Source organism: Cyanistes caeruleus, chromosome 1 (assembly GCF_971803275.1).
Source record: "Cyanistes caeruleus chromosome 1, bCyaCae1.hap1.1, whole genome shotgun sequence".
In the NCBI taxonomy this organism is placed as follows: domain Eukaryota; kingdom Metazoa; phylum Chordata; class Aves; order Passeriformes; family Paridae; genus Cyanistes; species Cyanistes caeruleus.
Window position 1 is genome coordinate 103,311,285 of NC_141701.1, and position 26,700 is coordinate 103,337,984.

The 26,700-nt window shown below is 39.2% G+C and overlaps 2 protein-coding genes across 34 annotated transcripts in view; one reads left to right on the forward strand and one right to left on the reverse strand.

The window, feature by feature from the left end:
* CUL1 (cullin 1) overlaps positions 1–9,753 on the forward strand; it is a 54,041-nt gene extending 44,288 nt beyond the window's left edge. The window contains exons 12-22 of the mRNA XM_086845707.1: positions 423–471; positions 839–970; positions 1,496–1,613; positions 2,574–2,650; positions 3,408–3,539; positions 4,332–4,424; positions 5,554–5,601; positions 5,695–5,777; positions 7,239–7,344; positions 8,100–8,213; positions 9,125–9,753. Coding sequence (XP_086701833.1) covers positions 423–471; positions 839–970; positions 1,496–1,613; positions 2,574–2,650; positions 3,408–3,539; positions 4,332–4,424; positions 5,554–5,601; positions 5,695–5,777; positions 7,239–7,344; positions 8,100–8,213; positions 9,125–9,205 — 1,033 coding nt within the window. The 3' untranslated portion in view covers positions 9,206–9,753. The remainder of the gene's footprint in view (positions 1–422; positions 472–838; positions 971–1,495; positions 1,614–2,573; positions 2,651–3,407; positions 3,540–4,331; positions 4,425–5,553; positions 5,602–5,694; positions 5,778–7,238; positions 7,345–8,099; positions 8,214–9,124) is intronic.
* Positions 9,754–11,726: 1,973 nt separating this feature from the next.
* EZH2 (enhancer of zeste 2 polycomb repressive complex 2 subunit) overlaps positions 11,727–26,700 on the reverse strand; it is a 51,365-nt gene continuing 36,391 nt past the window's right edge. For 13 of the 33 annotated variants that reach the window (XM_086845789.1, XM_086845812.1, XM_023919488.2 and 10 more), the window contains 13 exons: positions 25,444–25,535; positions 24,283–24,523; positions 23,689–23,858; positions 23,215–23,309; positions 17,357–17,397; positions 16,413–16,475; positions 16,076–16,201; positions 15,523–15,701; positions 14,565–14,660; positions 13,866–13,947; positions 12,999–13,079; positions 12,799–12,883; positions 11,727–12,057 (listed from right to left, as the gene is read on the reverse strand). In XM_086845789.1, the coding sequence (XP_086701915.1) occupies positions 11,997–12,057; positions 12,799–12,883; positions 12,999–13,079; positions 13,866–13,947; positions 14,565–14,660; positions 15,523–15,701; positions 16,076–16,201; positions 16,413–16,475; positions 17,357–17,397; positions 23,215–23,309; positions 23,689–23,858; positions 24,283–24,523; positions 25,444–25,535 (1,412 nt within the window). In that variant the 3' untranslated portion in view covers positions 11,727–11,996. The remainder of the gene's footprint in view (positions 12,058–12,798; positions 12,884–12,998; positions 13,080–13,865; positions 13,948–14,564; positions 14,661–15,522; positions 15,702–16,075; positions 16,202–16,412; positions 16,476–17,356; positions 17,398–23,214; positions 23,310–23,688; positions 23,859–24,282; positions 24,524–25,443; positions 25,536–26,700) is intronic. The other 20 variants (XM_086845847.1, XM_086845852.1, XM_086845863.1 and 17 more) reach the window with 3 other exon arrangements.

Sequence of the window (26,700 nt, forward strand, 5' to 3'; positions counted from 1 at the left end):
AGAAGCATGAGATGGAGGAAGACAATGTGGTGCCACCTGAGCTTTCACCCAGTTAAGTCCCATTTCTCTGAGCTGGTTTCTTCTCACTGTACTATCTAAGATAAGAAATAAAGATAGTATTTAGCATCAGGAAGAGAGAGGTTCATGTTTAAACTCATAAATCCTGGGAAGTACCAGACTACCAAGTCACAATCAAGTCATGGTCCAGGACTTCAACCTGTGGCATTTGGGAACTTCAGAATTGCTGGCAGGTGGAGCAGTGAACTGTTAACTTCATTACATTGTTTCCTTTTTAAAGAGATTTTGATCCCAGAACTACTCAAATTTGCATTCTTTTCTTTCTGAAGCTTCCATATGCATCCATATGTTGATTTAATTCTGCTGCTTTAGGACTCATTAAAAATGCACTTCTTTAATTGCAGCTCAAAGAATCCAGAAGAAGCAGAATTGGAAGATACACTCAATCAAGTGGTAAGATGTCCACAAATACATACAAAATAGAAAAAATATTTTATTTTGTTTATTAAAAACCCCTTTACAGCAGATTTAATGTGGCTATATTGAAGCTATGCTTTTTCTTAATCTATATATACACATATAAAATATATAGTTTCCACTACATCTTTTTATATCATTATATATACATACGTGTATGTGTTAAAATAGTGTCCATATTTAAAGCAAACACACACCAGCAGTCTCTCCACCCTCCCCCAAAAAAGCCAAACAAAGTCCTCAATCTTTAAAATTTAGGTGCAAATTAAGTAGCTCCTGCTGCAGCTTTATCAAGACAAATGTTTAAATATTTTTTCCTTACAAATTATATTGGCTTTTCCAGATGGTTGTCTTCAAGTACATTGAGGATAAAGATGTGTTTCAAAAATTCTATGCTAAAATGCTGGCAAAGAGACTTGTGCATCAAAACAGTGCTAGTGATGATGCTGAGGCAAGCATGATCTCCAAACTAAAGGTGAGTATTCCATGACTGTCCCATGATCTACTGCCATGCAGGTCTTCACACTGTTTGATGTGTGTCCTTTCATTGGTTTATTTTATGGACAGAAAAATACACAACTTAGGTCTTTTTTTCTGTTTGGTTTTTTTTTTTTAATCATAAGAACTTCTAGTGTATATCTGTCTGATGGAGCTAAGCTTACTCAACCAAATGAATGACATGGATTTAATTATTCAAGGGAATTAGTACTGAAAAGTTGCTTACTTTTGTTAACCGATATTTATGCAGAGTTAAGCAAAATACAGTCAACTGTCCTTTTGAGTAGTCTATTTCATTATGTTTTGCTTAATTTTTATATAAAATTTTCTTCAGTTTTCAATGACAGTTAAAGTTCATATCCCAGGGGTGATAGGCACTTTGAGTAAGGGAAATGCAGAACTTTCTACATCTTCTGTTAACAAAATAAGTTCCAGGACTTTGTTCTTATCATTCAGTGTCAAAAATGTGTCTTCCTGATGTATCTGTGCTTTTAAAATACAGCAAGCTTGTGGTTTTGAGTATACCTCCAAGCTGCAGCGGATGTTCCAAGATATTGGTGTAAGCAAGGATTTGAATGAGCAATTTAAAAAGCACCTGACCAATTCAGAACCATTAGATTGTAAGTAATACCTTTACCTAAGTTACTGTTGCATTATATAGCTTCCTCTTACGTCTGCAGAACTAAGTGTGTGAGGGAAGTATTTGACTTACTCGTGCTCACAGAAATCAGTGTTCTTCTGATCATGATAGCTGGGATGTTTAAATTGTTCTTCTAGGTCTGTTCTTTGTCATTTAGTAGCTCTTTATATATTTTGTGAGTAGCCTCCTCCTGATTTTGCAGTTCATGTTTAGGTACATAACTAAATTAAGTTGAATACTGTCGTGTCTTTCTTCTTCCTTTTTTTCTTCTTTTTTTAATGTTTGATTGGAGAGATGTTTTTCTTTAAACAGTTTTGATTTTGAACCGTTTATTACTTAGACTTATGTGAAAGTATTAAGGATAAAAGTATATTGCGTTCCAGGTTGTTAAATACCCCTTTTTATACTTACCAATTTATACCTTTTTATACTTTCCAATTGAAGCATGTTGATCAATTCTGTCAAGAATTGATAATTATTTCTTGGATTACAACTAGAGTTGTGTATTGTCAGGCTAAAATTTTACTTAGTTTTGGTATTATTCATGCTTGACTTGACCAAAATGCCTTACAAGTATAGGTGTGAAAGGTCTGTTCCTGCAGTTGTGCAATGAGAAGTGATGATGAGCACTTAAAATTTTCACACTTCTGTGTTAAAAGAGAAACCCACTGTAGGGATAGAAACAGAGTAGTAACTTCTCCAAATGAGAGAGGATTGAGTGCCTGTAACAGTAGATCTAAGGCTCTCCAACTGCAGGGATGCCTCTCATTAATAGCTTTGGTTATACTCTGACAAAAATAAATAGTGCTGAATGATTTTTTACCATGTTAGTTTGACCACAAGGCCAGGACCATATCTGTGTTAGAATTGGGACTGTGTTTGAAGAGGGGGTTAGGGGAGAGTGAGATAATGCAACTCATCCTCTTCACCTCTCTTTCAGTGGATTTCAGCATCCAAGTGTTGAGTTCTGGATCGTGGCCGTTCCAGCAGTCCTGCACGTTTGCTCTTCCATCTGAGGTGAGGCACTTGCACTTGGCTCATCTGAACATGGAATGATGATGTGAGAAATTTATTTTACAAGGCTGGTGTCTCCTTCTGTTCTGTTGTGTATCAGAGAGGACTATAAGTGTCTCTGGTATTTGCCTGTTTGGCCTGAGGATATTTGGAACAAGATAATTGAGTCAGGTAGTAGGGGGGAACTGTGTGAAATATGTGTTTTCATATCTTCCCCATGAAAACTCCCCCGTTAATGAATCTTTCTTCAAAATATTCAACAGCAACTAAAGCAAATCTTTGTTAGTGCGTTTTTCTGGGTATATTTAATTAAATAAACTTTTTCATACCATTGCTTCAGCTTTGCCCAGAAAAATCTTTAGATATTGAAAGCATTAGTTTTCTGCTGAGTGCTTATCCAGAAAAGACAAGAATATTTAACATGAGAGATAAGTTTAATACTGTTACCTGGAGGATGAAGGTGGTTAAAACAAATCGTTTCTCTAGCCATGCTTAATGTATCCTAAAAGGAAGAATGAACCTTAAATGCCTGTTTACATTTGTACTGTAAATGATACTTTAAAGGGGAAGCTCATAACAGAGGAGAATTTTTCATTCAGTCTGCTGAATTTGAATACTTAGAATTTGTTTGTGTTATTTAGACAACATAGTAGTTGAGGGTGATCAGATTTGATGATCCCCTGTTGCTACCATGACATGGAAAGGTAGGTAAATGAAGGTAAATAATATTTATTTATTTATTACTGTTGTTTTTATACAGTTAGAACGGAGCTATCAGAGATTTACTGCATTTTATGCTAGTCGTCACAGTGGAAGAAAATTAACATGGTTGTATCAGCTGTCTAAAGGGGAATTGGTTACCAACTGTTTCAAAAACAGATACACATTACAGGTAAGGGCAAGTCATGCCAACAGAAACACTTGGTGATGGTTGTATTCAGAGGACTGGATGCAGACAGTAGAACCTTTGTTGTATGTTTATTTACTGTACTGTTACCAAAGATCTGTGTTTAAAAGAAAATTGACTTAGGAAATGGAACACATTGCCTGTGCTTTGAATAGGTGTTGAAATGCATTTTGTGAGACAAATGCAACCTCATGCTGCTTATACTTTCCAGTCTGCTTTCTCTCAACAAGGAGATGGGATAGGGAGTTCACAACAGTGAGAAGAAACAAGATAATGTCAGACTTTGACCTTGTCATCAACATATGTTAACCCTGATGTATCCATGTGATAGACATGGATAAGCCATTGATAGCTGCTTGGTGTATAAATTTAGTTCCTGCTTGAGCTGGGAGGATGAATTCAGTCTGTGTTGGGTTTAATGAAGATTAAATGAGTAAGAGTTGGACTGACTGAGGAAAACAATTTAAAACTGTATTAGCAAGTAGAAGGATAATGCTTTGATAACATAATAGAAGATTTGAGGAAGTGTCTGAAGCATGCTAAATGATCCTAATCCTGGCATTTATGTTTAGATAATGCTGGAAGGGGGAGTTCTGGTTGTAAGAGCAACATTAATTTTTATTTTTTTTTATTAGCACATTTGGGTATTCTTTGTTGTCCAAATATTCCAGTGTATGTGTTTAACTGATGAATTTCAGGCTGTTCAAATTCAGCAAGTGCTCATAAGTTCTCATTTTCTGATTTCCCCCCTCTCCCCTCTGTTCTTGGATCTGTCAGGCATCCACATTCCAGATGGCGATTTTACTGCAGTACAACACAGAAGATGCCTACACCGTGCAGCAGCTGACAGACAGTACTCAAATAAAAATGGTAGTGACTTTGCACATTTTACCACACTCTTGTGAGCAAGTGTTTTGGTCTTCAGGGCTCTTCCTGCTATCATAAGATATTTGGATTACACATGCTTGGAGCCAGAATCAGTTTCTGTCCCAAGGGAGACAGTTGTGATCTATTCTTGGTCAATTCACTTTCCTAATTCGCTTTCCTATAATCATAATTGCCTAGTGTTCTGATGAATCTTACTGCATGTACATTCCTGTTCATGACTGGAGTGAATTGTCTATCTTCCTGCTCAGCTCTGGTTGGAAGTTTTCAGTGTTTCAATGCATACATTCTAATGTTAAAAGACAATATTCTAGTAAAAACAGTGTTTTTTCTAAATGATTGATCCATGCATCTGTCATTCTTTTGTATCTCAAGGCTTTTTTACATGAACATAGTAAATCTGTAGTTCATTAGCTAACTCTGTCCTGTGGAAAAAATTCCCTCCTTTTCTTTCCAAGCAGGCTTTATGACCCACAATTTGGCATTTATTTGACCTTTAGTAGTATGTTTGAATCAAGTCTGCTCTGACTTGTGGAAAGTTAGGTATTCCTATTCAGTAGGATCTTTACTTCTAGAAATGCATATCTAGAAAGTTATTGTTGCTGATGGATTACAGCAAACCCAGAAGTCTTAGGGTTTTGCCATTTATTACAGACTGTGGTAACCTTCTGGGTGATGCAACAGCAACCAGAATGGATCCCTGTAAAAACAAAAATATATTAATCAGAAAGCAGAGAGTGCTTGCTTTCTGAAGTTTAAGCTTGCCATGGTATATATATTTGCATGGTTTGGGAAAAATGATTTCTTAGGCATATAAATCTGGTTGCAAAATAGTTCCTAAAGCAGCAATTGGAAAAATCTCTTGTTTGGAATTAGTATTTCTTAAGAATTTTATGTTATTTGACCAATCACAAGGGGGATATGCCATGACACCCAAAAAAAGAACATTGTTTTATTTATGTGAACTATGTTTTTACTGCATTTTTACCCCTTCATTTTGCAATGTTCTGCACATATTAGTTCTTAGTCTAAGCATGTGAAATCTTGTTCAAGTTTTCAGGTTAGACAAAGGTGCTGTCTGCCTCTGCTGATAATATTTTCTTTAATTCTGTAGGATATCTTGGCACAAGTTCTACAGATACTGTTAAAATCAAAATTGCTTGTAAGTACTCTTGCTTTCTTATAACCTGCTTAACATACAGTGACATACATTAAAGACTATTTATTTGTTTATTTGTTTGCTTATTTCTTGCAGGTTTTGGAAGATGAAAATGCAAATGTTGATGAAGTGGAATTAAAACCAGATACTTTAATAAAACTGTATCTTGGTTACAAAAAGTAAGCAGCATACATCACTTAGATGTAATGGGTAGCATCCTCCTCGGCCTTCAAAATCTGGGTGAAACCTAATTTACTTGGGATGAAAGCTGCAGGGCTCAAGTGCCAATTCAAATGTAGATCCAGTGTATACCAGCATTAAGGGAGAGGGCTAATGAGTGGTGGGGGGTGGGTGTGATTTCAGCTCTTTGACTTGTCATAGTCTGTCAAGGCCTGACATATTTTCATGTCCTTTTTATTTCTTGCTTCTTGTCTAATTCTTGAATAATTGATTCAAATGCAGCCATTTCGCCAAGGTGTGCTACTCGCATGCACTCAGCAAAATCTGTGATATTTTATAAGGTTACAGTAGTGTCCAGTGACCAGCAAAGGCATAAATGTTCATCCACTACTGCTAACATGAGACAGTCAGGCTTGTTATATAACCACAGAGTACAGAGTGATTTGAAGACTTAATAAACATATTTTTCAGTAGGTTTTATTACTTACTTTAAACAGTTATGTATTTTAAGCTGTTTACAGCACTGTGGTACTTTTTATCATGCTTACCAGGGCATAGATATAAACACACATAAATCCAGTGTGGAGTTCAGTACTTCCCTAAGATAAGATCTCAAGTGAAAGAAACATTTTAAAACCTCTCCTTGTACCTCACCCTTTATCTGCTTTCTATTCCCCTTTACCAATAATTAAAGTTTTGAGAATGCATGGCCTGTTGCATTAATGCAGTGATGGAAACAGCTTGGTGTTGCTGCATTGTGCAGCTGCTGGTTCCCCATTTATGATGCATGCTAAATAAATAGCTATTTATTTATTTACTGGGATCGTCTCCCCAGTGCAGCTAACAAGCTGAGCAGTACCTGTGCTCCCTGGTGCTGAGGTTTGCTCCCCATTTGTGACACAGGAGTGAGAGAGGTCTTGAGTGTGGCCACGTGTGGTGATGGGCTCACCTCAGCACAGCCATCAGTGCCAGGGAGCGTATGAGAGAAAGACAGAGCTCAGTTCTACAGAGCAAACAGATTTCTCCACATTATGGTCAGAATCCAGTCTGTAAATCAGAAGGGTGATTCTTTTTCCAATGACTTCCTTTGTCCCCTTCACTGACTCCCAAACTTCTTACTACACACAGAAATGGTTTGAATTCAGTGTACTTTTACAGGGCTAGTTAGACCTTACATATCACTAGGATGGATTCAGTAAGATGTGAAATACACAGACTCCCACCAGAAAGGTATTTTGTTTTGTTGGTTAGTTGTGGGCATTCTTTATTTTTATTTTATTTTTTTTTAATTTGAATAAGAGTGTCTAAAGTTTTCAGAAGAGCAAAAGTCCTCTATTGTTGTAAAATAATTCTGGTGGTCTGGCATTTATTTTGGAGTTGGGTTTTGTTTGGAGTTTTTTCTGTGTTTCTTTGGTTTTTAAACAGTACAAATGTTCATTAACTTCTGCTTTTCTTTACAGTAAAAAATTAAGGGTAAACATCAATGTGCCAATGAAGACTGAACAGAAGCAGGAGCAAGAAACCACACACAAAAATATAGAGGAAGATAGGAAACTACTGATTCAGGTGACTTATTGCAGAATGCTGTCATGAACTCAGAATTGCAAATTTGTAATCATTTAATGAAGCTTCCCAATTTTTATTAGAAGGCAACATGCCATTGCAGTGCACTCTGTTAGAGTTCAAAAATGTGTTTAAAATGGTCTTAAAGGTGGCTGGAGTCTGTAGTAGAAATTCTGGAAGAAGGCATTTCTACAGACAGGATGTGTTCTTCACATTTGTTCTAACCTGATGCTGATGAATGTTTGGGTTCCTTTGATGCACACATTCACCAGACTTTGTCCTGGGTGAAAACTGAGTAATAAAGAACTAGTAACACCTGGGTAGTATGAAATTACCAGTGGATCTGTGTTAGTTCATTTGGAATCCACTTGAGAGGCAGGGGAAGAAAATAAAGAGGGACCACTAAGAGAGTGTCACAGTTAAGGTTAAATATATAAAGGCTTTTTGCTACACAAGTAGTTTTGTGTGGCTCCTGTTACCATTGGTGCTATTATTACTATGACTGACTGACTGGAAGTGCAGTTCTAAAAATTCAGGTGTCAAAACCTCTTTTGATGACTCTGTGCTGTGGAGACTCTGAGTTCTTGAAGTCTGTGTGAGTAACTGACACTCATGGGAAAGCTGCTCCCCGTCTGGTGCTTGAGCTGGTTGTGGTGGTGCTTCTGCACGGGCAGACATGATTTAGGGGAGTTCAGTGGCTTTACACAGAGGGACAGGTACTTTGTTCCTAAACACACCTTCCCAACTTTGCTGTGCAGGCTGCTATTGTGAGAATCATGAAAATGAGGAAAGTTCTAAAACACCAGCAACTGCTTGGAGAAGTGCTAACGCAGCTGTCCTCAAGGTTCAAGCCACGAGTTCCTGTAATTAAGGTATGTGAGCCCCACATCTCTGAACCTGGATTCCAGGAGGTGAGGAGGATATATAAACAGACAAAATGCATGCTTCTGAATTAAAAAGGAAAGCTTAGGAGATGGGATCAGCAAGGACAGGTTTTTTGAGTTGCAAGTAGGAAATATTTTAACCAGAAATACTGTATTTCTCTTAAGGTAACATCCATTTTTGCATTGTTGGTAAAATAGTAGCTGGATTCCATCTTTTCACATCAGTATCAGCTTACCATAGCCCTTGATGGGCTTACCTTTTGTTCCTGCTCTTCCAGTTGTGGGATGACAGTCAGCCTTAGGGTTGGTTCAATAAAACAGCTTCCTGCTTTCCTTTACAGTAAAAATGTTGGGGAGGGGAGCATTGTATTTAATTATTTATTCATAATTATATTGGTTATATTATTCATTTATGTATATTAATTGCTTTATCAGTTTAAGTGAGCCCACCAGCAGTTTTTACATCCCCAACCAAGGGTATGTGGGGCAAAGGACAGGCAGAGCAGTTGCATAAACTGGCACCAGTGCTGGGCAGTGACACAGGCAGCTCCTCACTGCTGCCACTGTCTTTTGTGACCTTACATAAGCTCTCTGCATCTTGGTGTAATTCTTCATTTGCTCTCTTACTATGAAGTTGCTCAGCATACCAATTATCAACCAGTCACACCCCTGGAATAGCATCCAGTAAGTGTAGTTCAGTTTAGTAGATTAGCAAAGCCTTCTGCTTGGATGTGGTCAGAAAGAGAAGAGTGAACTGCTGTGGTTTGTGTCCTTTGCTTACTCCCATCCTCTACTTGGAAGGAAGCTCCCCAGGGGTGAAAATCAAAGTTTGGAGCAACCCCAGAGAGGGCTTTTATGCCCATGTCCCACCTCTTACCTCTGTTCTGTTCCTCCCACAGAAATGCATCGACATCCTCATTGAGAAGGAGTACTTGGAACGTGTAGATGGTGAGAAGGACACCTACAGTTACTTGGCTTAGCATTTTTATTAGCAATTACCTGACTGTGTGACACTCGGCAAGTAGGTATGTGATGGAAAGAATGAAAGCGACAGAACTTCATAGCAGCCACCCTGCTGCCATTTGGACCTCCCTTTTTAATGACTGAGACCAGGACTCCATCAGCCAGTCTCAGATTTACATCAGAACTGCTCAGGATTGATACATTTCAAGTATGTAAATATGGACACCAATGCCATTTAACCTAATTTAAGAACAGAAAGGAATCAGACCCTTCTCGTTTAAGGGTTGCATGCTACTGCATTTAAATCAATACATTGGCTATATGATAAATAGCTGCCATCACAGGCAGCACTTATACATGTTGGCAGCACTTGGAGAGCAAGTCTGAATGGACCCATGTGTAATCTGCTATGAAAAACCATTTGTATAGTGTGTTTCATTTTTTAATGTGTGATAAATAATAAAAAAAATTTAAAAGATTTCTGTACAAGTTGCATTTGGTTTTATTAAGTTTCATGACTTATCTTTCTAAATGTAAATAAAAGGTATAATGGTTATGAAAGCTATTAGAAATTCGTTTTGCTTTTCCTCCCTATTTTCTGGTGCTTTAAGAACATTTTGTTCTCTGAAGATATTGTCATCTATCATTATCTGTGCATGTTATTTCTTTTTGAAGAGGAAATGTCTCTTTCAAAATAAAAGAAATTTGTCATGATTTCACAAGATATGCAGCATAGAAAATACTCAGAATATATGTGGCAATGCTTGGTCATCTGAAATTGGATCTGGTCTTAATATTGCTCATTTTGCTATAAAGCGCATCACACTTGCATAAATGCTGCCTAGAGTGAAGGTTTAGGCTGCTCATTTCTGTGACTGGAGCAGAAAATTGAGTGTGTTCCTGAAGAACAATTCCCATTAAATGCAACCTGTGATTGGAATTAAAATACTTTCAAGTGTTACTACACTTGATTGACCAGGCCTCATTCCACTTTTCTCACGACATTTTATGAAATGAGTATTGGCTTTCCACATGCTACAAGCAAAATGCTGCTATCCTCACAGGTCTCATTTTTGGTATCTATATTTTCTAATATTGATCATGAAAAGGACTTAACTTTTGTAGCTATTTTACCCTTTATGGAAATTGTGAATTGTTCAGTGTTCCTTCTAGCAGGAAAGGAGCCAGGTTTAGTGTTGCTGATGTTTCTCTCTCGAGGGAAGCTAATGGTTACAGATGAACTCTGGGTTTAAAACAAATCTTATGGAGCAGTACTATCTGTGATCCAAACTGATTTGGAAAAAGGGTGGGGTGTCATCTGCACTTGAGATTTTGTATGCTTGCTATTTCTGTTATGAAGGAGCTCAAGACTGCCATTAGGGGCAATAGAAGCATCTTGCTGCTCAGTTCTAAAATTGCTTTTGAAAATTCAGAAGAGTGGAGCTGGTGATGCCTCTTAAATACTTTATTTTTTTCTAAGATGCAGTTTTGTATTTGTAAACCCTTCTTGCAGAAAGTACAGGTCTAATAGATTTTTTTAGCAGGATGTGTGTGCTATGATGACAAAGAAGCAGCCTGAATTCCTTTCTTAGTTGGAAGGCCAGAAATCACCTGCTCTCAGCTGACTTTGCAAGCCCTGTGCTGGTTAAAGCAGTGCTTTGTGTACTGTGCATCCAGGTTCAGACCAGGAGCTGCGCTCTACCCGAAGAGGGAGAAAATCAGGTTTTTACTTTTGGACTGTTTGTTTACTCATGAACTCTTTGTTCTTACTTGGGCCACCACCATGGTGGAGGGCATGTGGCAGCTGCTGCTGTACATGGAGTGTGGAAGCAAGAGCTGAACTCAGCCCCAGGCTTGGAGCACCCTCAGTGCAGCAGGTAAATTGGTCACCATGGCCAGGATGTCATGAACTCAGTTTGGCAATAATGCCACCCTCTGCCTGCCCTCTGACTCCAGCTGATTTGACCAGAGCATTGTGATCTTTGCAAGAGGCTGCAGAGTTCACAGTCCACTGGCAAGAAATAAATGTGGTAGCCCTGTACAGAGATCTGGCTGCAATCTAAATTATCTTGGATGAAAAACTATACATTTCTCTTCTGAATCTCTTAATTTTTTTTAAATATATATGTAATTACTGTTACTCATCATTCAGTATTGCTTCAGAGAAGCCACAGTGAGGGCACCTTGTACCACACTTGTCTTGAAAATAGAGTTTGTTTATGAAATCACAGCTATTCTGGTAATTGTAGGAGTTTCTGGGCTGCAGCCATTATCCCAGAGACCGGGGATGTATTTGCATGCCAAGGGAGCAGAGAAGCTGCAAGACCACACCTGTGTCACTTGGGCACTGCAGCACCACAAGCACCTGACTGGCAGCTTAACACTGCTTGCATCTTCACACTGATCTGAAATGTGACCCAAAGCAACCATAGCAGAAGGAGACAAGTGTGGAGCTGCCTTTGCACAGAACTTACAGGTTAAATTCAGATTGCTTTCTCAAGGGGCTGACACAAAATTCCAATTCAATTCCAGTAAAAATGAAGAAGTTCAAGTATCCTTTATTCAAGGTTGAAAAATGTACCACACCACATTATTGCAAAAGTTCATAGGTACAAAACACTTTGCAGCTGGTGAGAAGGCAATAAAAAGTTGGTTTTTTTTAAAATTTGTTACTATAAATTACTGTTACAGTACTTTGCAAATACAGAATTTCAAATTGCATCATTTTTATTTTTCTAAAATTGCCCACAGTACTAGAAATTCCTGAAGATAAGGCAGCTGTTTGTTTAAAAGAAGAGGTAGCTGGTGTCAAGGGATTTCCATTTCTCTTTCAATGCCCACATACTTAAGGGCATCAGCTTGGCTATATCTGAAATTTAAAAAAAAATTAAAAAATAAGTAAATCAAAAACAATATCATGGAACATTTCAGCTTCATTGTTCTGACAGAATGGCACCACAACCTGGAATTCTCTCAGATTTCCCATTGTTTCCTCACCAGCTGTGGTGTTTCCTCCTTGTGTGATTTTGCAGGTGCATAACCCTGCTGATGCACTCAAGAAACTACTTTCAGTAGTGTTTGATCAAAAGGAGACAAATCACTAAAATTCCATACTTTTTCACCTTGAATCTCACAGTCCTGAAGTTCATTTTCAGTACTGGAAAGCAACTGCATTTCTCAAGGTTAACCTACACAGTAGTGCCACTGGACAGTTTACTTTTTATCAAGTGAGGCAATTGTAGAGCAAAGTAAGAACACATCCTTAGCAAGCACTTTTTTGTAGTAATTCTGAAATTTCATTCTCTGAAATTCTTGCCTATTTCTGAATGATGGGGGAGTTAACTTGTACTGGTACCTAGGGAACCCAACCAGAGAAAGTCTGTTGCCATTTGTCACTACACTTTGCTCTGTACAAGCTGCTGTTCCAAGTTTGCAGGCTGTTAACCAGCTGCTTTCTCAAATCAGTCTTCCTGTGGCATCTGGGTTAACAAAACCAGTGTGGGGAACGCTGCCTTTGCTGCTCAGGTTGCAGGGACCAGGCTGGCACAGGAATTAACTCTGGGCTGTGCAGATACTGGAAGCTAATCCCATCTGAAATCTGTCCACCCACCTGTAGTCAAAGAACAGTTCTTCACCAGTCTGAATGGCTCTTTTAGCAAATATTCCTATTCTGTGATCGCCATTAACCATCATAACTGTTTTAAAAGAAATTATTAAGTATGTTAGTATTTATACTGATAAAATGCAGGCTAAAGAAATATCTCACAGTATTTCATACATTGATGAAAAGCAAGTAAATGTGAAACTTACCTTTTGCATAGCAGTTGGGATTTACTGAATGGTTTGCAAATCTAATTTTGTTGCCCTTGCGTGTTGCATCAACCACAAAATCTACGGGGGGCAGAAAGAACAACAAAACCCACAAATGATGGATGGGTCACCTACAAGCACATTTTTGAGTTTAATACCTAGTGTGCTTGGATCTTAGCAGCTGGAGAAGATAACAGCTCAGCTTCCCCCATGGAAGAGCTGGCCCACCACCCTACAACTCTGCTGTCTCACACTGTGCTTTTCCTTAACCTCTTGCCACAGTGGCACCACCTTAGCTTCTCATTGAAGCTTCTCTACCTTTATTCCACAAGGACAAGCTCCATAAATATGCTAAGTCAACACTGACATAAAGCAGCAGGGTTTTTTTTCCTCATTTCAATTATTTTCTAATATTTTATGCTTGACAGGGGGAAGTTTGTGTTCTTCTAGTGGCAGCAGCCACATAGCACATATCTGTGTGGCTTTTTTCTCCCCAACACAATTACCATCATAGCATACTGCTGATTTAATTCACTAAAATTACTTCAGACAACACCTGGCAAGCCTTCTACATTCTTTCGTCTACTTAATGTCTGCACATACTTTTACTCCATGAAGTTCTACTCCTCTTGTATAGTTGCTTGTGCAATAGGCTCCATCACTACATCTAGCTGACTAGTGTTTAGAGAAAAAAAAACAACCCAAAGACTAGCTATCAACAGGATGAATCCACACACTGATAGGGTAAAATGTGTGGAAAAAAATTCTCATTGCTGGCTGCTGTCTGCAGAAGAACTGGGCTGAACAAAATGTTGATTATATGTACTTTACTGATGCTGCCAAGGGTTGCAACTAATGCATACATACCATTATTCAAGTTAAACAGAAAGCTGCACATGTATTTGTCGTACACTTTTCCTCTTCTGTCTGCCTCATCCTGAGAAATAATCTGAAAGAAAGACTACTTGTAAAAAAGAGAAGCACTCCTCCATTGTGTGTAACCATAGCAGCTTAATGTCAAACCTCCCCCCACAACCTTCTGAAAGACAGGTGGGAGATTTTTATTCTCTGAGATTCAAAGTATTCCCAAACAAAGTGTTCTTTTCAGCAAGCATTCTACACTTACCAAACATCCATGCTTTGCTCTTCGCATAAAAACTCTTTCAGAGCAGCAGAAAAGCAAGAATTGCTTCTCCTCCCAAAATCAGGACTGCATACCTGACTCAGTGTTTTATTGCTACAGAATATAGCTTAGTGAAAGCTCCTACTGACTGACTTTCAGTACTACACTAAATGATTTGCCACCAAATTCCAAGCATGTCTGAACTGAAATTCCATCTAAGATAAAAGGGACATTCCAGCCTCTCCTTCTGACAAGAACCTGTTTCAAAATTTCTGTGACATTTCAGTTGTGTAGCTCCTGGGGTTTGAGCCTGTGACACGTAGTCAGGCACATGGCTCTGTCTGAACGCGATACCAGGTTACAGACAATGGTATCCCATGGTCGGTCCCTGTCAATGCATAACTTCACCAATTAGACTCATATCCAGTGCTCTCCATCCTTACCTCACCACAGTACTCAGAGATGAATTCATTCTTCTGTACAGGATCTTTGATAAAAATTCCCCAGCCTGCCACATCTGAAGGTGCCAATAGTAAATGCTGTGGAACAGAAAAACCAAAAAGTTTAGATATGCTTGGCTTACATTTGAGTTCAGGGGGTTTTTTTCCATTTTGTTTTGTATCACTTAGTGAAATGTATATACTGGGACTCCAGGAGAGTAGACAAATCCAGAGTCTTCTAATGAACAAATACACACTGAAATTACAGTGTGTGGATCAGAAGATGCATGTAAAAGAAAAATGACCAAGTATTTGAAAACTAAACTAAAAATCTTAGTTTAACCACCCCAAGACACCTTGAAATGAGGGGGTTACATAAAAATTCATTTACTAAAGACTTCAACCTCAAAAGGTCTGCAGACAAAAGCCCACTACTTGATTAACTCAGTAATCAGCTACTTTGTGATAAGACATTCCAGAGTAGAAATAAGCTTTGGCTTATTTATTTATTTGCTGGAACTGAAAGGACTTTCAGAACTTAGTAGACTGTATACAAGTTTATGCCTTAGAATCAACAACTGAATAAAGAAACAGCTTCTAGACTCTGGGATAAACTTCTTTATGCTGACCTGGGGAAAAACTGCTGAGGTATCACTTTAAAACAGCAGCCTATTTGCAATTAAGCAGCAAAGCCTGAATAGGGAAAAGGAGATATTCTGCTGCAGTGCTGCACAGAAAACACTAATTGGTACATGACAAAATGTAGATAGAGCTTAATAGCACCACATGAGCAAGCTAACAAGTCACAACTCCCTTCCTTGCTGTTTGGTTTGGGGTCTTTTTTGTTTTCTTTTCCTGTTTGACAACATGAAGGCAAAGAAATTCCATTCTCTGGTTTTAATATACAAGAACATCTCAAAACCCAGGCAATAGAAATGTAGTTGTATAACTCTGGACGTACTTTTTTGGATCCTCTCTGAATGCTGCAGTTCTTGCAAGATACATTTTTGCTGTCCCAGTGGTCAGCTGCTCCACAAGTCAGGCAGAGGTCAGGATCACACTCACGGACAGCCAGGTAACAGGGGCACTGCTTGGTGTTGCATTGTGCTTTACAACGACACCCAGGAAAACGATTTTGGCCTACAGAGGAATGTGCGGAAAAGAAAAAGAGCAAGTATGAAAAAAATACAGCGTAAAAATTAAGACTGTAGATTACAGCATTTCAGAATATTGGTAACACAGCCATTGATATCTGCATAGGACATTCAGAAGTACTGCAAATTCTCTCTTTCCCTGATTTTAATCACTCTTCCTCCAGTTTTAAGTCTAAAGACTGCTTCTGACCTCATGCAACAGCAAATTACAACGACCAAATTAAACTGAACGTGCTCGCACTGTTGGACACAATTTGCTTCTCCTGTAACTGTCTGCAGTATGGGCAGACTTGGTAGTACACAGCTCAATGGTGGGACAGTGAGACAAGTTTAGAGATAACTTTTAAATGTTTTACTTACATTCTGAGCTGCACTGACAAAACTTCTCGCAGAAGTTTTGAGCAATTACACATGGGCATGAGCTATCACAAGGCTGACGTGGGTGATCACATGGCTGATAGTTGTAAACGTGATTCGATGACCCATCTGAATAAAAATAGCAACATTTTGTAAAGTTGAAAGTTGCAAAGAAACAATATACAGTTCCCCTTGCAGTAAGGCAGAAATTCCCTTTTAGTCATTTAACTAAGAAAACCCAAACATGAACAAAAAACCCAAACCCCCAACAAGTGGGGTATAAAACCCAAAAGACACAAAACCAGAACTGTAACATTAGTGAGGTGTTTTACACCATTACCTGCCTTCCTAGTGCACCTCGTTCTGCCACTGCTCAGCTGCTTTGAGTATTCAGAGCTGTAAACTGTTTATGTGGAAAACTGAGAAACGAAACTACAATGGTATAATTTCCTCTCTGAACATGTTTTGGAATAGCACTGACATTCAGCAAAGTAAATTTGCTTAAATACCCAAAGCAATTTTTAATATGGAACAACAGTCAACTTTCAAACAGGTAACACTAGCAATGTAATTCTATTATTAATTATTATTATAATTATTATTCTACCACTGTGCTTTCCCAAGTCAATTTTCCAGTACAGACAATGCCGAAGTCTTCTAGGCAAGAAAGGAACTACCAGGGCCAAGCCTTTACTTACAGAGCAGATAGGATAATTTGGTGCTATACAAATTATATTTCCTATTAATACTCCTGAGCTTGTTTTGGGTTTGCATGAATTTGTAAATTTGTAAAAATGCTCAAGTTGGCAATCAGCAACAAAAAAGGAGAGACAAATTGATCAATTATTTATGCTGCTAGAAGTCCCAATCATTCTCAACAACTTTTCAGAGAACTATTTCTAAATTAAGCTGGCTTACAGAAAAAAAAAAAAAGGCACTTTTTAATGCAGCTCATATTCTTAATACCTTTTTTTACCTGTGCTTTAATGAGGCCATACTAGAAAGACTATAAACTCAGCCTCCTTTCCTTTTTATGGAATTACGCAGAGCTCTTCCAGCTATGTAAACCAAAGAGTACCTTTTTTCTCTATGTGTAGCAAGAGTTTATGTTTTTAATTTTCATTCCCCTACAATTTCTAGCTCCCCATGGAACATATATAATGGCCTAACATTAAAAAAAACAAACAACCAGGCCCCCCCCCCCGCCCCAAACAACCAAAACCAAAAAAAGCAATAGTAGAATCTTAAAAGTTCAGGACATAAATTGAATGGAAAGATGCTAACCCTTTTTCAGCTGTATCTTTCTGCAATGAGCAGCCCACAACCTGCAAAAACACAAAACAAACAAGAAGGTTGACAGGAACTCCTCCTGCAGTGGGCTGGGAAAGGCAGCTGCATCTTGCACCCACACTTGACTTAAGATGGGAAAGTTTCTGGAGACATGAACACCTGCTAACTGCACACAAGTCAGAGGGGCTGCAGCAGAACCACCCTGTCCCAGTCTCTTGGGCTTGACAAGATCAGAGCTCTGCAGGCTGCTCCCCCCGCTCCCACACCACTCCTCTAGTCCCAGGATTGTAGAGATGAGCAGTCCCCCCCAGCCCAGCCTAGAGGTGCTTAAATCCAGATGGCCTTGAAGGAAACCCTGCCAAGAGCTGGCTGCTGGAGCTGCATGGGGCAGGCAGGAGCAGCAGCGAAGGAAGGATACGAAGTTGCAGATCTGGAGGGTCATGCCCGAACAGAACAGGGGATCAACACGGGACAGCTGTTTGCTTCACAGGACTTGGCCCCAGCACCACTCTGGTTGTCACCTACAGATCACAGCCAGGTCCTACCCTTCCCCTGAGGAGCTCCAGGTACTTGACAGGAGACAGTGTCTGCCTGGCACAGCCACACTGATGGGACCTCAGTATTCCTTCTGGCTGGATGCTTTTCCCCAGTTGTCCTGTGGAACTGCACTGAGCCTTCCCCCTCTGCTTCAAAGCCTACAATCCTTTCCCTTCTGTCCTTCAGTGTCCCCTTTCTCAGGTGGCCCAGCCAAGCACACCCTTTGCCAGAAGTGGTGTTTGATGGGACCTCAGTATTCCTTCTGGCTGGATGCTTTTCCCCAGTTGTCCTGTGGAGCTGCACTGAGCCTTCCCCCTCTGCTTCAAAGCCTACACTCCTTTCCCTTCTGTCCTTCAGTGTCCCCTTTCTCAGGTGGCCCAGCCAAGCACACCCTTTGCCAGAAGTGGTGTTTGTGTTGTGTGGTGGATTTTATTGTTTGCGATGGTTGCTTTGCTGTGGTTTTTTAAAGAGTAACACAACGTAACTCACTATACTTGAAGGTTCTTGCAAGTTACATTTATCCTTTAATTTGTATCCATTTCAGATTACAAACTCTTTGGCCAGGGAATGTCAGCAATTCCATAAATGGTGTGTCAGATACAATCAAGCAAAAACACCTGACTGGACCTTCAGTACTAAAAGGAAAACCAGACTTTTAATTTCAGTAGCCTTAAAATTAAAGGAGAAATCAGTTGTTTAATTTTTTTCTTCTTCAATTCTATGCATTTTAGTTACCACCTGTATTTCAGTGAACACACATAACAAAAAAAAAATTCAATCAAGGATTTTCAAAGTTTATACTTCTTGGACTTCCTCAGTGTATCATATATTGTATAATATGGGAGAAGCCTCATTCCTTGGCCAAATAATACATTGCCAGCTACACAAAGCAACTTCACTTTCTCTGCAGATTTACTGAGCTGCCCAAAACACTCCTGAACACAGGTAACTAAAAGATCCCCAGCACAGAACACCTACAAAAGCTATTCTGCCTTTCAGTGAATGCAACAGTACTCAGAAGTTTGCACTCTGAGAAAAATATTTCCCACTCTAACTACTTAAATAGGACTTTTTAGCTGCTACTTCTTTCATAAAAGCGTAACAGCTTTTACTTCAACCAAATGGTGTGCAGGGCTCTCCAACAGCTTCAGATAAGTAAGATTCTCTATAAAATTGCCCTTCTAAAGCATTACTATGAGATTTAACTCAACAACCAACTTTCTTACAAGCACTGAAGGAGCCCATACGAGTTAGAAACCCACAAAGGCCGATTTGTTCAAGTAACTAAGGCTGAGGGGAAGGAAGAAGCCCAGCATCACAGAGTACTGTAATAAATAGATGATATTCCTTTTAAGAGTGATTTACTCTAGAGGAAAAGGCTACCAACATATATTTATGAATTATGAGACATTGACTCTGCAAGAAGACACTTCCCATATACCTGAAAGGAGCACAATTTTGACTTAAATTACTCTAATGCACAAACTACTTTCTTTCTTGTCTACCTGGTATTTGGAAAATGTAACATACCACATTTTTTAACAAGTCTCTCACAGAAATTTTTATGTCACCCCAAGATAGTAAGAACCTACTAGCACAGCAAACCCTTAAAAGCATCCTGTGGCCAGGCTTATAATACTCTTTCATTATCATTAGCAGCTTTATTTCTTTTCTAAGGTAAGCACTATCCTAATACTTTAAATGTACACAAATGTGCATACACATCAACAAAGCATTAATAGTAACAAGTCAAAGCAGAAAGCAAACTACAGGTGGCAGTCACAATGGGAAATGCATCCATCTGCTCTGCCCCTCTTCTGGAGAGACTGGAGTCACAGGAGGGAGAGGGGGCTGGAGACACACAGTGGCAGCAGGAACTGTGGGGAATGACACAAGGCAACAGGAAGCAGGCTGCCAACACTGACCAACTCGACAGCAGTTTTGACTGGCACAATCCAATAGTACATTCATTCATTGCCTTGTAACTTCCAAAAACTGCTGCAAAGCACTGCAAGTTCCCCTGGTTAGTGCACAAAGCTGGAGCCCGAGCAAGCACCATACTAAAGGCAGAGTCATTTTTTTATCTACCCTATATAAATCTGCCATCTCAAACAGAAGGCAAGACCTGGTCCCATGCAGCAGGAAGCAAAAGCAAGGAAAAGACAAAGTTGGAAAAGCACTCACAACTTGAAGCTTCATTGCTTCATTTAAAAAAAAGCCAACTGGAAACTCCGTGGCAAGTTTCCAAGCAAGCCAGTGGATTTGTACATCTGGTTGCTGACATCTGCAGGAGAGCCAGCTTAGAAAACAAGTGTTTCCAGGAGCATCACAACAGAAGCTGTCAAAGATACTGTTCTTCTCTCCTAACAACCTGCTAGACTGCCAGTGGTTTTAGGCAGCAGCAGTGTCAGCCAACCCAGCACTAAAAACACTCTTTGGAAGAAGCTGCTCCAGCACTTCTTGCTTTGCACAGGGATATTCTGCTATCAGAAAGAGCACTAAAAATTCAAAATACATGCCAATTATGTTAAATATGTAGTTGAGTCTTTGCAGTATTTGATTTTGTGGCAACACTCCAAGACTTCAGTCCCCCAGATCATCTTATCCACAGCCTTCCCACCACTCCAAGACTCAACCTTCCAACCAGGTAGAACATAAGAGTATCTGTGCCAACACCTCAGCTGCACCTTTTGCCTGATAACAGTTAGACTTTAAATCCCAACAAAAAGGCATCCTGAACTCTTGGCAGAACTACATAAGCTTTTCAGACACATGCAGTGAACAGCAGTCCAGCAGAAGGTAGGTACAGAAGGAAGAAAATGAGAAAGCAGGGGGAAAAAAAATAAAATATTTCAAATAAAATTACTAAGTGGCCTCTGAATAGGGGATGAGGAAGAAGAGGAAAACCAAAATAATAAAGAAGCAGCTTTACATGGCTTTAAAATCAGTACCAAAATAGAGGAAGGAGTGCTGATCAGTTATAGCAAATTCAACTCAGCTCCCAGAAATGGAAGAAAAACACACACATAAAAGAATAAACAGTACTGAAGTACACTCCCCCTCCAGCACACACCCATGCTTTTCAGAATTCTTTCTTTGTTCAGGTTTTTTACTGGCTTCTATGCAAATACTTCTGATCAAAGCAGAGTTTTCTCAACATAACAGGTTAATCTGATACATAGGCCAGGTTCTGACACTGGTTCTCCAAAAAGCAACTGTAAGTCTTCTTCTCCCACTGATCAGTCTTATTATGGCTATCTTGACAAAAATGACACAGGAAGGAGGGAGACAAGACATTTCTTTATCCAAGAGGGGTGCAATCTTGCCAGCTAGTTGTTCAATATGCCCATATGGGCAGCAGGATGACATAGGGAACAGGCAAAGTCTTGCAAGAAAATATTTTATCTGCTCTCAAATCTGTTACAAGAGGCCAGCAAAAGCAGCCTTTTGCTGCTGCTTTTCCCTCTGGTGACGCTGCTTTAGCTCAAAGCCACACGCACATGGAAAACCTGCGGACAGCTATGAGCCCTGCAATGGAAAAGGACAAAAGGAAAGGAAGGGCTTTCCTGGCTCTAGGACTGGATTTAGTCTAAGAGTAAACTCAACAAAAAGAAAGGTAAGAAACAGGAAAATATTTCCAGATGGTTGTCCCAATTGCTGGCTGTGGGAGATCTTCAGACTGCTCAGGTTACAGCAGGACATAGGTGGGCGAAACTGCTTTCCTTTTTGAAAAGGCTAATGCCATAGAAGAATGGAGACAGCTTGACCGTCACATATTCTGGGACATGAAATCTGTAAAATTATCTCCTTCCTTCAATGAGAGTTTAAAGAATTACAAGGCATTTCAAAACTAAACTGCCACCATTAAAGTTTTTATATTGGCAACTAATAAAAAAGAAAATCAAGTCAAGAAACCCCATGCAATGGAGCGTGCTTTCATTTACTTGGGAAGAATACCTTCTAAACTAAAAAAGTCTGAGAACTACTCCAAAACAATGTCGGCCTGGTAATCATACAATCCATTTCAGATGCAGAAATACACCTGAGCCTTTTAGCTGCTCTTTTTAAATAGATGCAGTGGCACCATTTTTACGGCAACTTGCATGAATCTGACAGCAAGCTAATTCTCAGCTGCATATTCCAAACTTGTACCATGGCTAATAACCTAAATTTAAACAGCCAAGCCCACCAAATGCCCAAACACTTGAAAACTGTGCCAAGAGCATTAAAATCAATAGCTTTTGCTGAGAACAAAATCTCTTCCAGATGCTCACTCAATCTTTTCCCAGCTCACGTTGCCTGCCTCTATCCTACAAAGCAGAAATATTCTACTCCACGTCAACAGAATCTTTGAACCAGTTCAGGAATTTCACTAGGCCTGGAAATAATAAATAGACAAGCTAAGACAGAAGCAAGAAGAATTGATGTGAGAAGAACTTCAAGGACAAACTTGAGGGAAAATAAGGAAAGTTAAAGGCAGAAATAGGAAATTATATGGAACAAAAGCGTACTTACTGCTTGCTAAAGAAATGTTTTTCCTAATTTTCAGTCAACTTTTTATCTCCTATGCTCTTATCTCTCAGAATAAAAATAATCAGTGCAGAGCTGCATTTTCCAAACCTCAGAATTATCAAAGAAAAATGCATTTCACTGTCAGACAGTAGCCACCAAGCTTGGCAATTTCAACAGAAATTGTGTCAAATGATCTTTGTGGATCCAGAAAAGCATAATTCTGTTCTTCATTGCAGCTTCATTTTAAATAAATTTGTTAACCTGGTTCTTTAGTTGGTGTTCTTGGTGCTAATGAAACTGGGGTGCTACAAAGGAATAGTCTCTCCTAAAGAAAGAGAAAGCAATCCTACTAGCTTGCTATCTGAAGCTTGCTAGAATACACTTTATCTTAAAAAAACCTATAAGTTTTAATATTAAAATACCATATAATCATTACTCAATCCTATTGAAACTCTTCTAAATTTAATGTTTATCACTGTAAAAAAAATCTTCAATGTTGCAACAAGCTGCATAGGTGATTTCTAATCTAAGCAGAGTTTTTACTACTCACATCAATACACCTACAAGAACCTGGCTATTAAAATTCTTAAAAAGAAAGGAAAGGGAAAGAGAAGAGAAAGGTTATACCTGCCAGTGCAGTAAGACTTGTCTGAAACTAAACCACCATTTTGTTTTATTGCTGCAACTTTTGGTTTTGGAAGCAAAAGAAGAGTTGCACAACTTTTCCTCCAAACCACTTTCTGTTCTGATCCCCTGTATCTCCAATTTATTGTTATGCTAAGGGTATTTAGTAACAGATTTACCTGTGTTTCCTTTTCTTCTTTCTGGGAGGAGTATCAACATCTTCAGCAGGGACTGGTGCAATAATACTAGATTCCTTTACTCTAAACTCATACACCTAACAAGAGATACCATAACACATCCACGATAAATCTCTCACTAGTACAAAGTTGCTCAAATTCTAAGTTAGTATGATTTCCTCCAACCAACAACTTACAGATTATATCCAGTCATAGTCTCTTTTCAATACATTTAAAGTTGCTTATTTTTGTCATTTAAGAACTGATATTCTAATTTAAACCTCCTGTAAATTTAATTTAAAAACAATTTTAAAACTAACTTTTATGTATTTGTGGTATGAATTCTGGACCATAGCATTCTTGGGAAAACCAAGAAAATTAATTACTTTTCCCTTTTAGTAATCAATACTAGTATTTGTATACTTTAGCTTTAAAAGTAAATCACTATGATTCTTAGCAAGCAGCTTCCCTTCTTACCTGTCTGCATGTTTTGGTCCCAATCAGTCTGGCAATTGCACAGAAGTTGTCATAATAGGTGCCAATAAGAACTCTAAACATTGAAGCTTCTGCACCACTCCATTCCACGTTCTCAGGAGGCTCAATATTTGGTTTCATCTTTATTGGTGTTTGACACCTAGAATTTGCTTCTGTAATGAATAATTGACAGTAAGGCTAAGTTTCAAAATTTACACTGCCCTTCAAAATGTCAAATCATTAGCTGCAGTTAAGAAATATCCCAGGTTTTCTGCTATGTTTCCTAAGTGCCAGAAAAAACAAGCACTTTTCACATGCCTCTTACAGAAGGTAGCAGTAGCTAATCAAATTACATGACCTACACATAAATTGAGACAATATGGACATTCTCTTACAGCTTGACTGAACTGATATTATTATTCTGTCCTTTCACTCTGTTCCATATGTTCCAAACGCATATTTTCTAGGATTGCACAGCTCGACTTGTTTTGGCTTTTTGTTGGTTTTGTTGCATTGTTTTCTTTGTAGTTTTGGTTTTGTTTCACCCTCTCAAGCACTACAGCTCACTGAATGAAGCAGCACTGACACCAGCCTTACCAGAGGAACTGGAGGTTTCATCTTTCTTTTCTTCCTCCTCTTTATCATTGTTTTCCCCGCCGGTTTCAGTGCCAGCCTCCCGATCGCTGTCCGTGTCCTTCGACTCCAGAACGTTTATGGTGGGCGTGCTGGGCCTGCTGGTGTTGTTGGGGAGCCGCCCCCTCCGGCGGCCGCCGGGCCGCTTCGGCGGGGTCTTGATGCGCTCCGCGGTCAGGGCAGCCGCAAACTCCTTGGCGCCTTCCTGAACGCAAGACAGAACAACTCACAGCAAAAGAACCAAAAAGCATTTTCACTTGTGGTCAGGGCTCATGGGAGAACACCTTCTACTTGCACACTGAGTAACTACCCATTCTTCTACAAAATAATCACATGCCCCAAAATTCCAGTTAAAGGCACTCCGACCATGAGCACAAGTACTTTTGATGCTACCATGAAAAAAGACCTACACTTACATGTACTCATGTCAGTATTTCAGTTCACCTTTTACTTTGGCTGCCAAGTGAAAAATAATTCAGCAGTAAATTTCTATTTTCCCAGATGACAGAAAAACATTAGAATTTCCCACAGAAAACACCCATAAAAACACAAGAGCTCTTCTTGCATGTGGCACTTAAAAAATATGTGTTCTGCATTTTTTAAAATGCAAGCATTGGTAACTTGTTTTCTAGTAGAAAGGGGTATGACATCGTGTAGGAAGTTTTCAGATGGGGAAAATTGCATAGTTCCTCATACTAAAAAATTTAGGGGAATTATGAGAGAGACTTGAAATTATATTACTAATTAAGAGCACAAGTTCCAGACAGAATCAGCCTTTGGTAAACTAAAAAATCCTTTATAACTCTTAGTTGTGATATAATTTACAAGAGAGCAAAGCCTGCAGTTTCTTGACTATATTGGACAGAATAGCAGCACCACCATTATTAGGTGGTAGTAATCTTTCCTCCCTACAAATATCTCAGGCTACATCTCCAAGTATTCCTACTTAAGATGACCGGAGGTTATATTCTTTCTCTTGCAGCAGATGAAGGTAACATACTTGACTGCAAATGACCCACAAGCAGATGCACTATCCTAGATCCAGCATGTCCTTAAATTAAGTATCCCGCTATACTGCAGCCAGCACGAACACTCAGTGAGTTTTGACATATAAAATTATCTTACCAAATGTTGGTAACAGTGAGGTCCACAAGGCTTATTATCTAATGCTGTTTCTGTATTCTTTCGTTTATAAGTATTGGGAGTTGCATGGAATGCTGTTGAATCAAAACATCACATTTTTAAGTTTTCATATAAAAATACATAAAATAACCTCATACTGTATCCAAAGCACAAGGTTACCAAGACTTTACTAAAACCAGAATAAAAATACTAACAAATGGGGGGAAAAAATGAAATAAAATAAACCCCATGTAGTGACATGACTTACCACTTAAATACACAGAGACAGTACATAGGTAAGTTTCACATATCATGGAATGGTTTGAGTTGGATTCAAAATAATCTGGATCAAATCCCTCTCTGCCATGGGCACCTTCCACTAGACCAGGCTGATTAAACCCCATCTAGCCTGGCCTTGAACACTGCCAGGAATGAAGCAGCCACAGCTTCTCTGGGCAACCAGTTCCAGTGTCTCACTTCCCTCATAGTGAAGAATGTCTTCCTAAAACCAAATGTAAACCTATCCTCTTCCAGCTGAAAGCCATTATGCCCATTTACATCAGCAAAGACAATCATCACCTTTGTTTCATGTATCAAGGAAGATTTGGTGTATCACCCTTTCCAAAAAAAGGAAAAGACTGTACTTTGTTGTCATGTTAAACAGAATTATTCAGGGCTTCTCCTATTAATGATCACCTCTTTTACGTGTAAGATTCAGATGGCAAAATTCTATCTTGTCAAAAAATCTGACCCCATACACGCTTTGGAAAGGTAATAGGACCCACTTTACATTTTTATCAGTGAGAAGGACACATAAGCATTTTTGCTCTATTAGTTTATCAGCACTCCAGCTAAGATGACAGGATATAAGAATTCTTGTACCCAGCTGCAGGGTAAAAATAAGTTAGCATTGCACAGTCACTCTGGATAAGTGAGCCAAGTCTGCACCTTGCAGAGAAGTGTCTGTCCTGTACCTGAGGACTGTGTACAGCTCAGTAAAACCTGCAGAACAGTGACTCAGAAAGGAGCAGAACTGGGTATGTTACACATGCAACACGAGCACCTCGATAACAGGAGGGCACAGCTTCCTACCCATTCTCTTTGCCAGAGCCAGTTCTCCTCCCTGGCAATCCCTGTCTCCCAGCAGGGTGTTTTCAGAGAAACTGACTTTTCACAGTTTTGCTGGAAGTCTTGGGAACTCCTCTGTACCCCTTACAGAGTTCTTCTGAAGCCTGGAAAACCTGCCACTAGACTCTCACC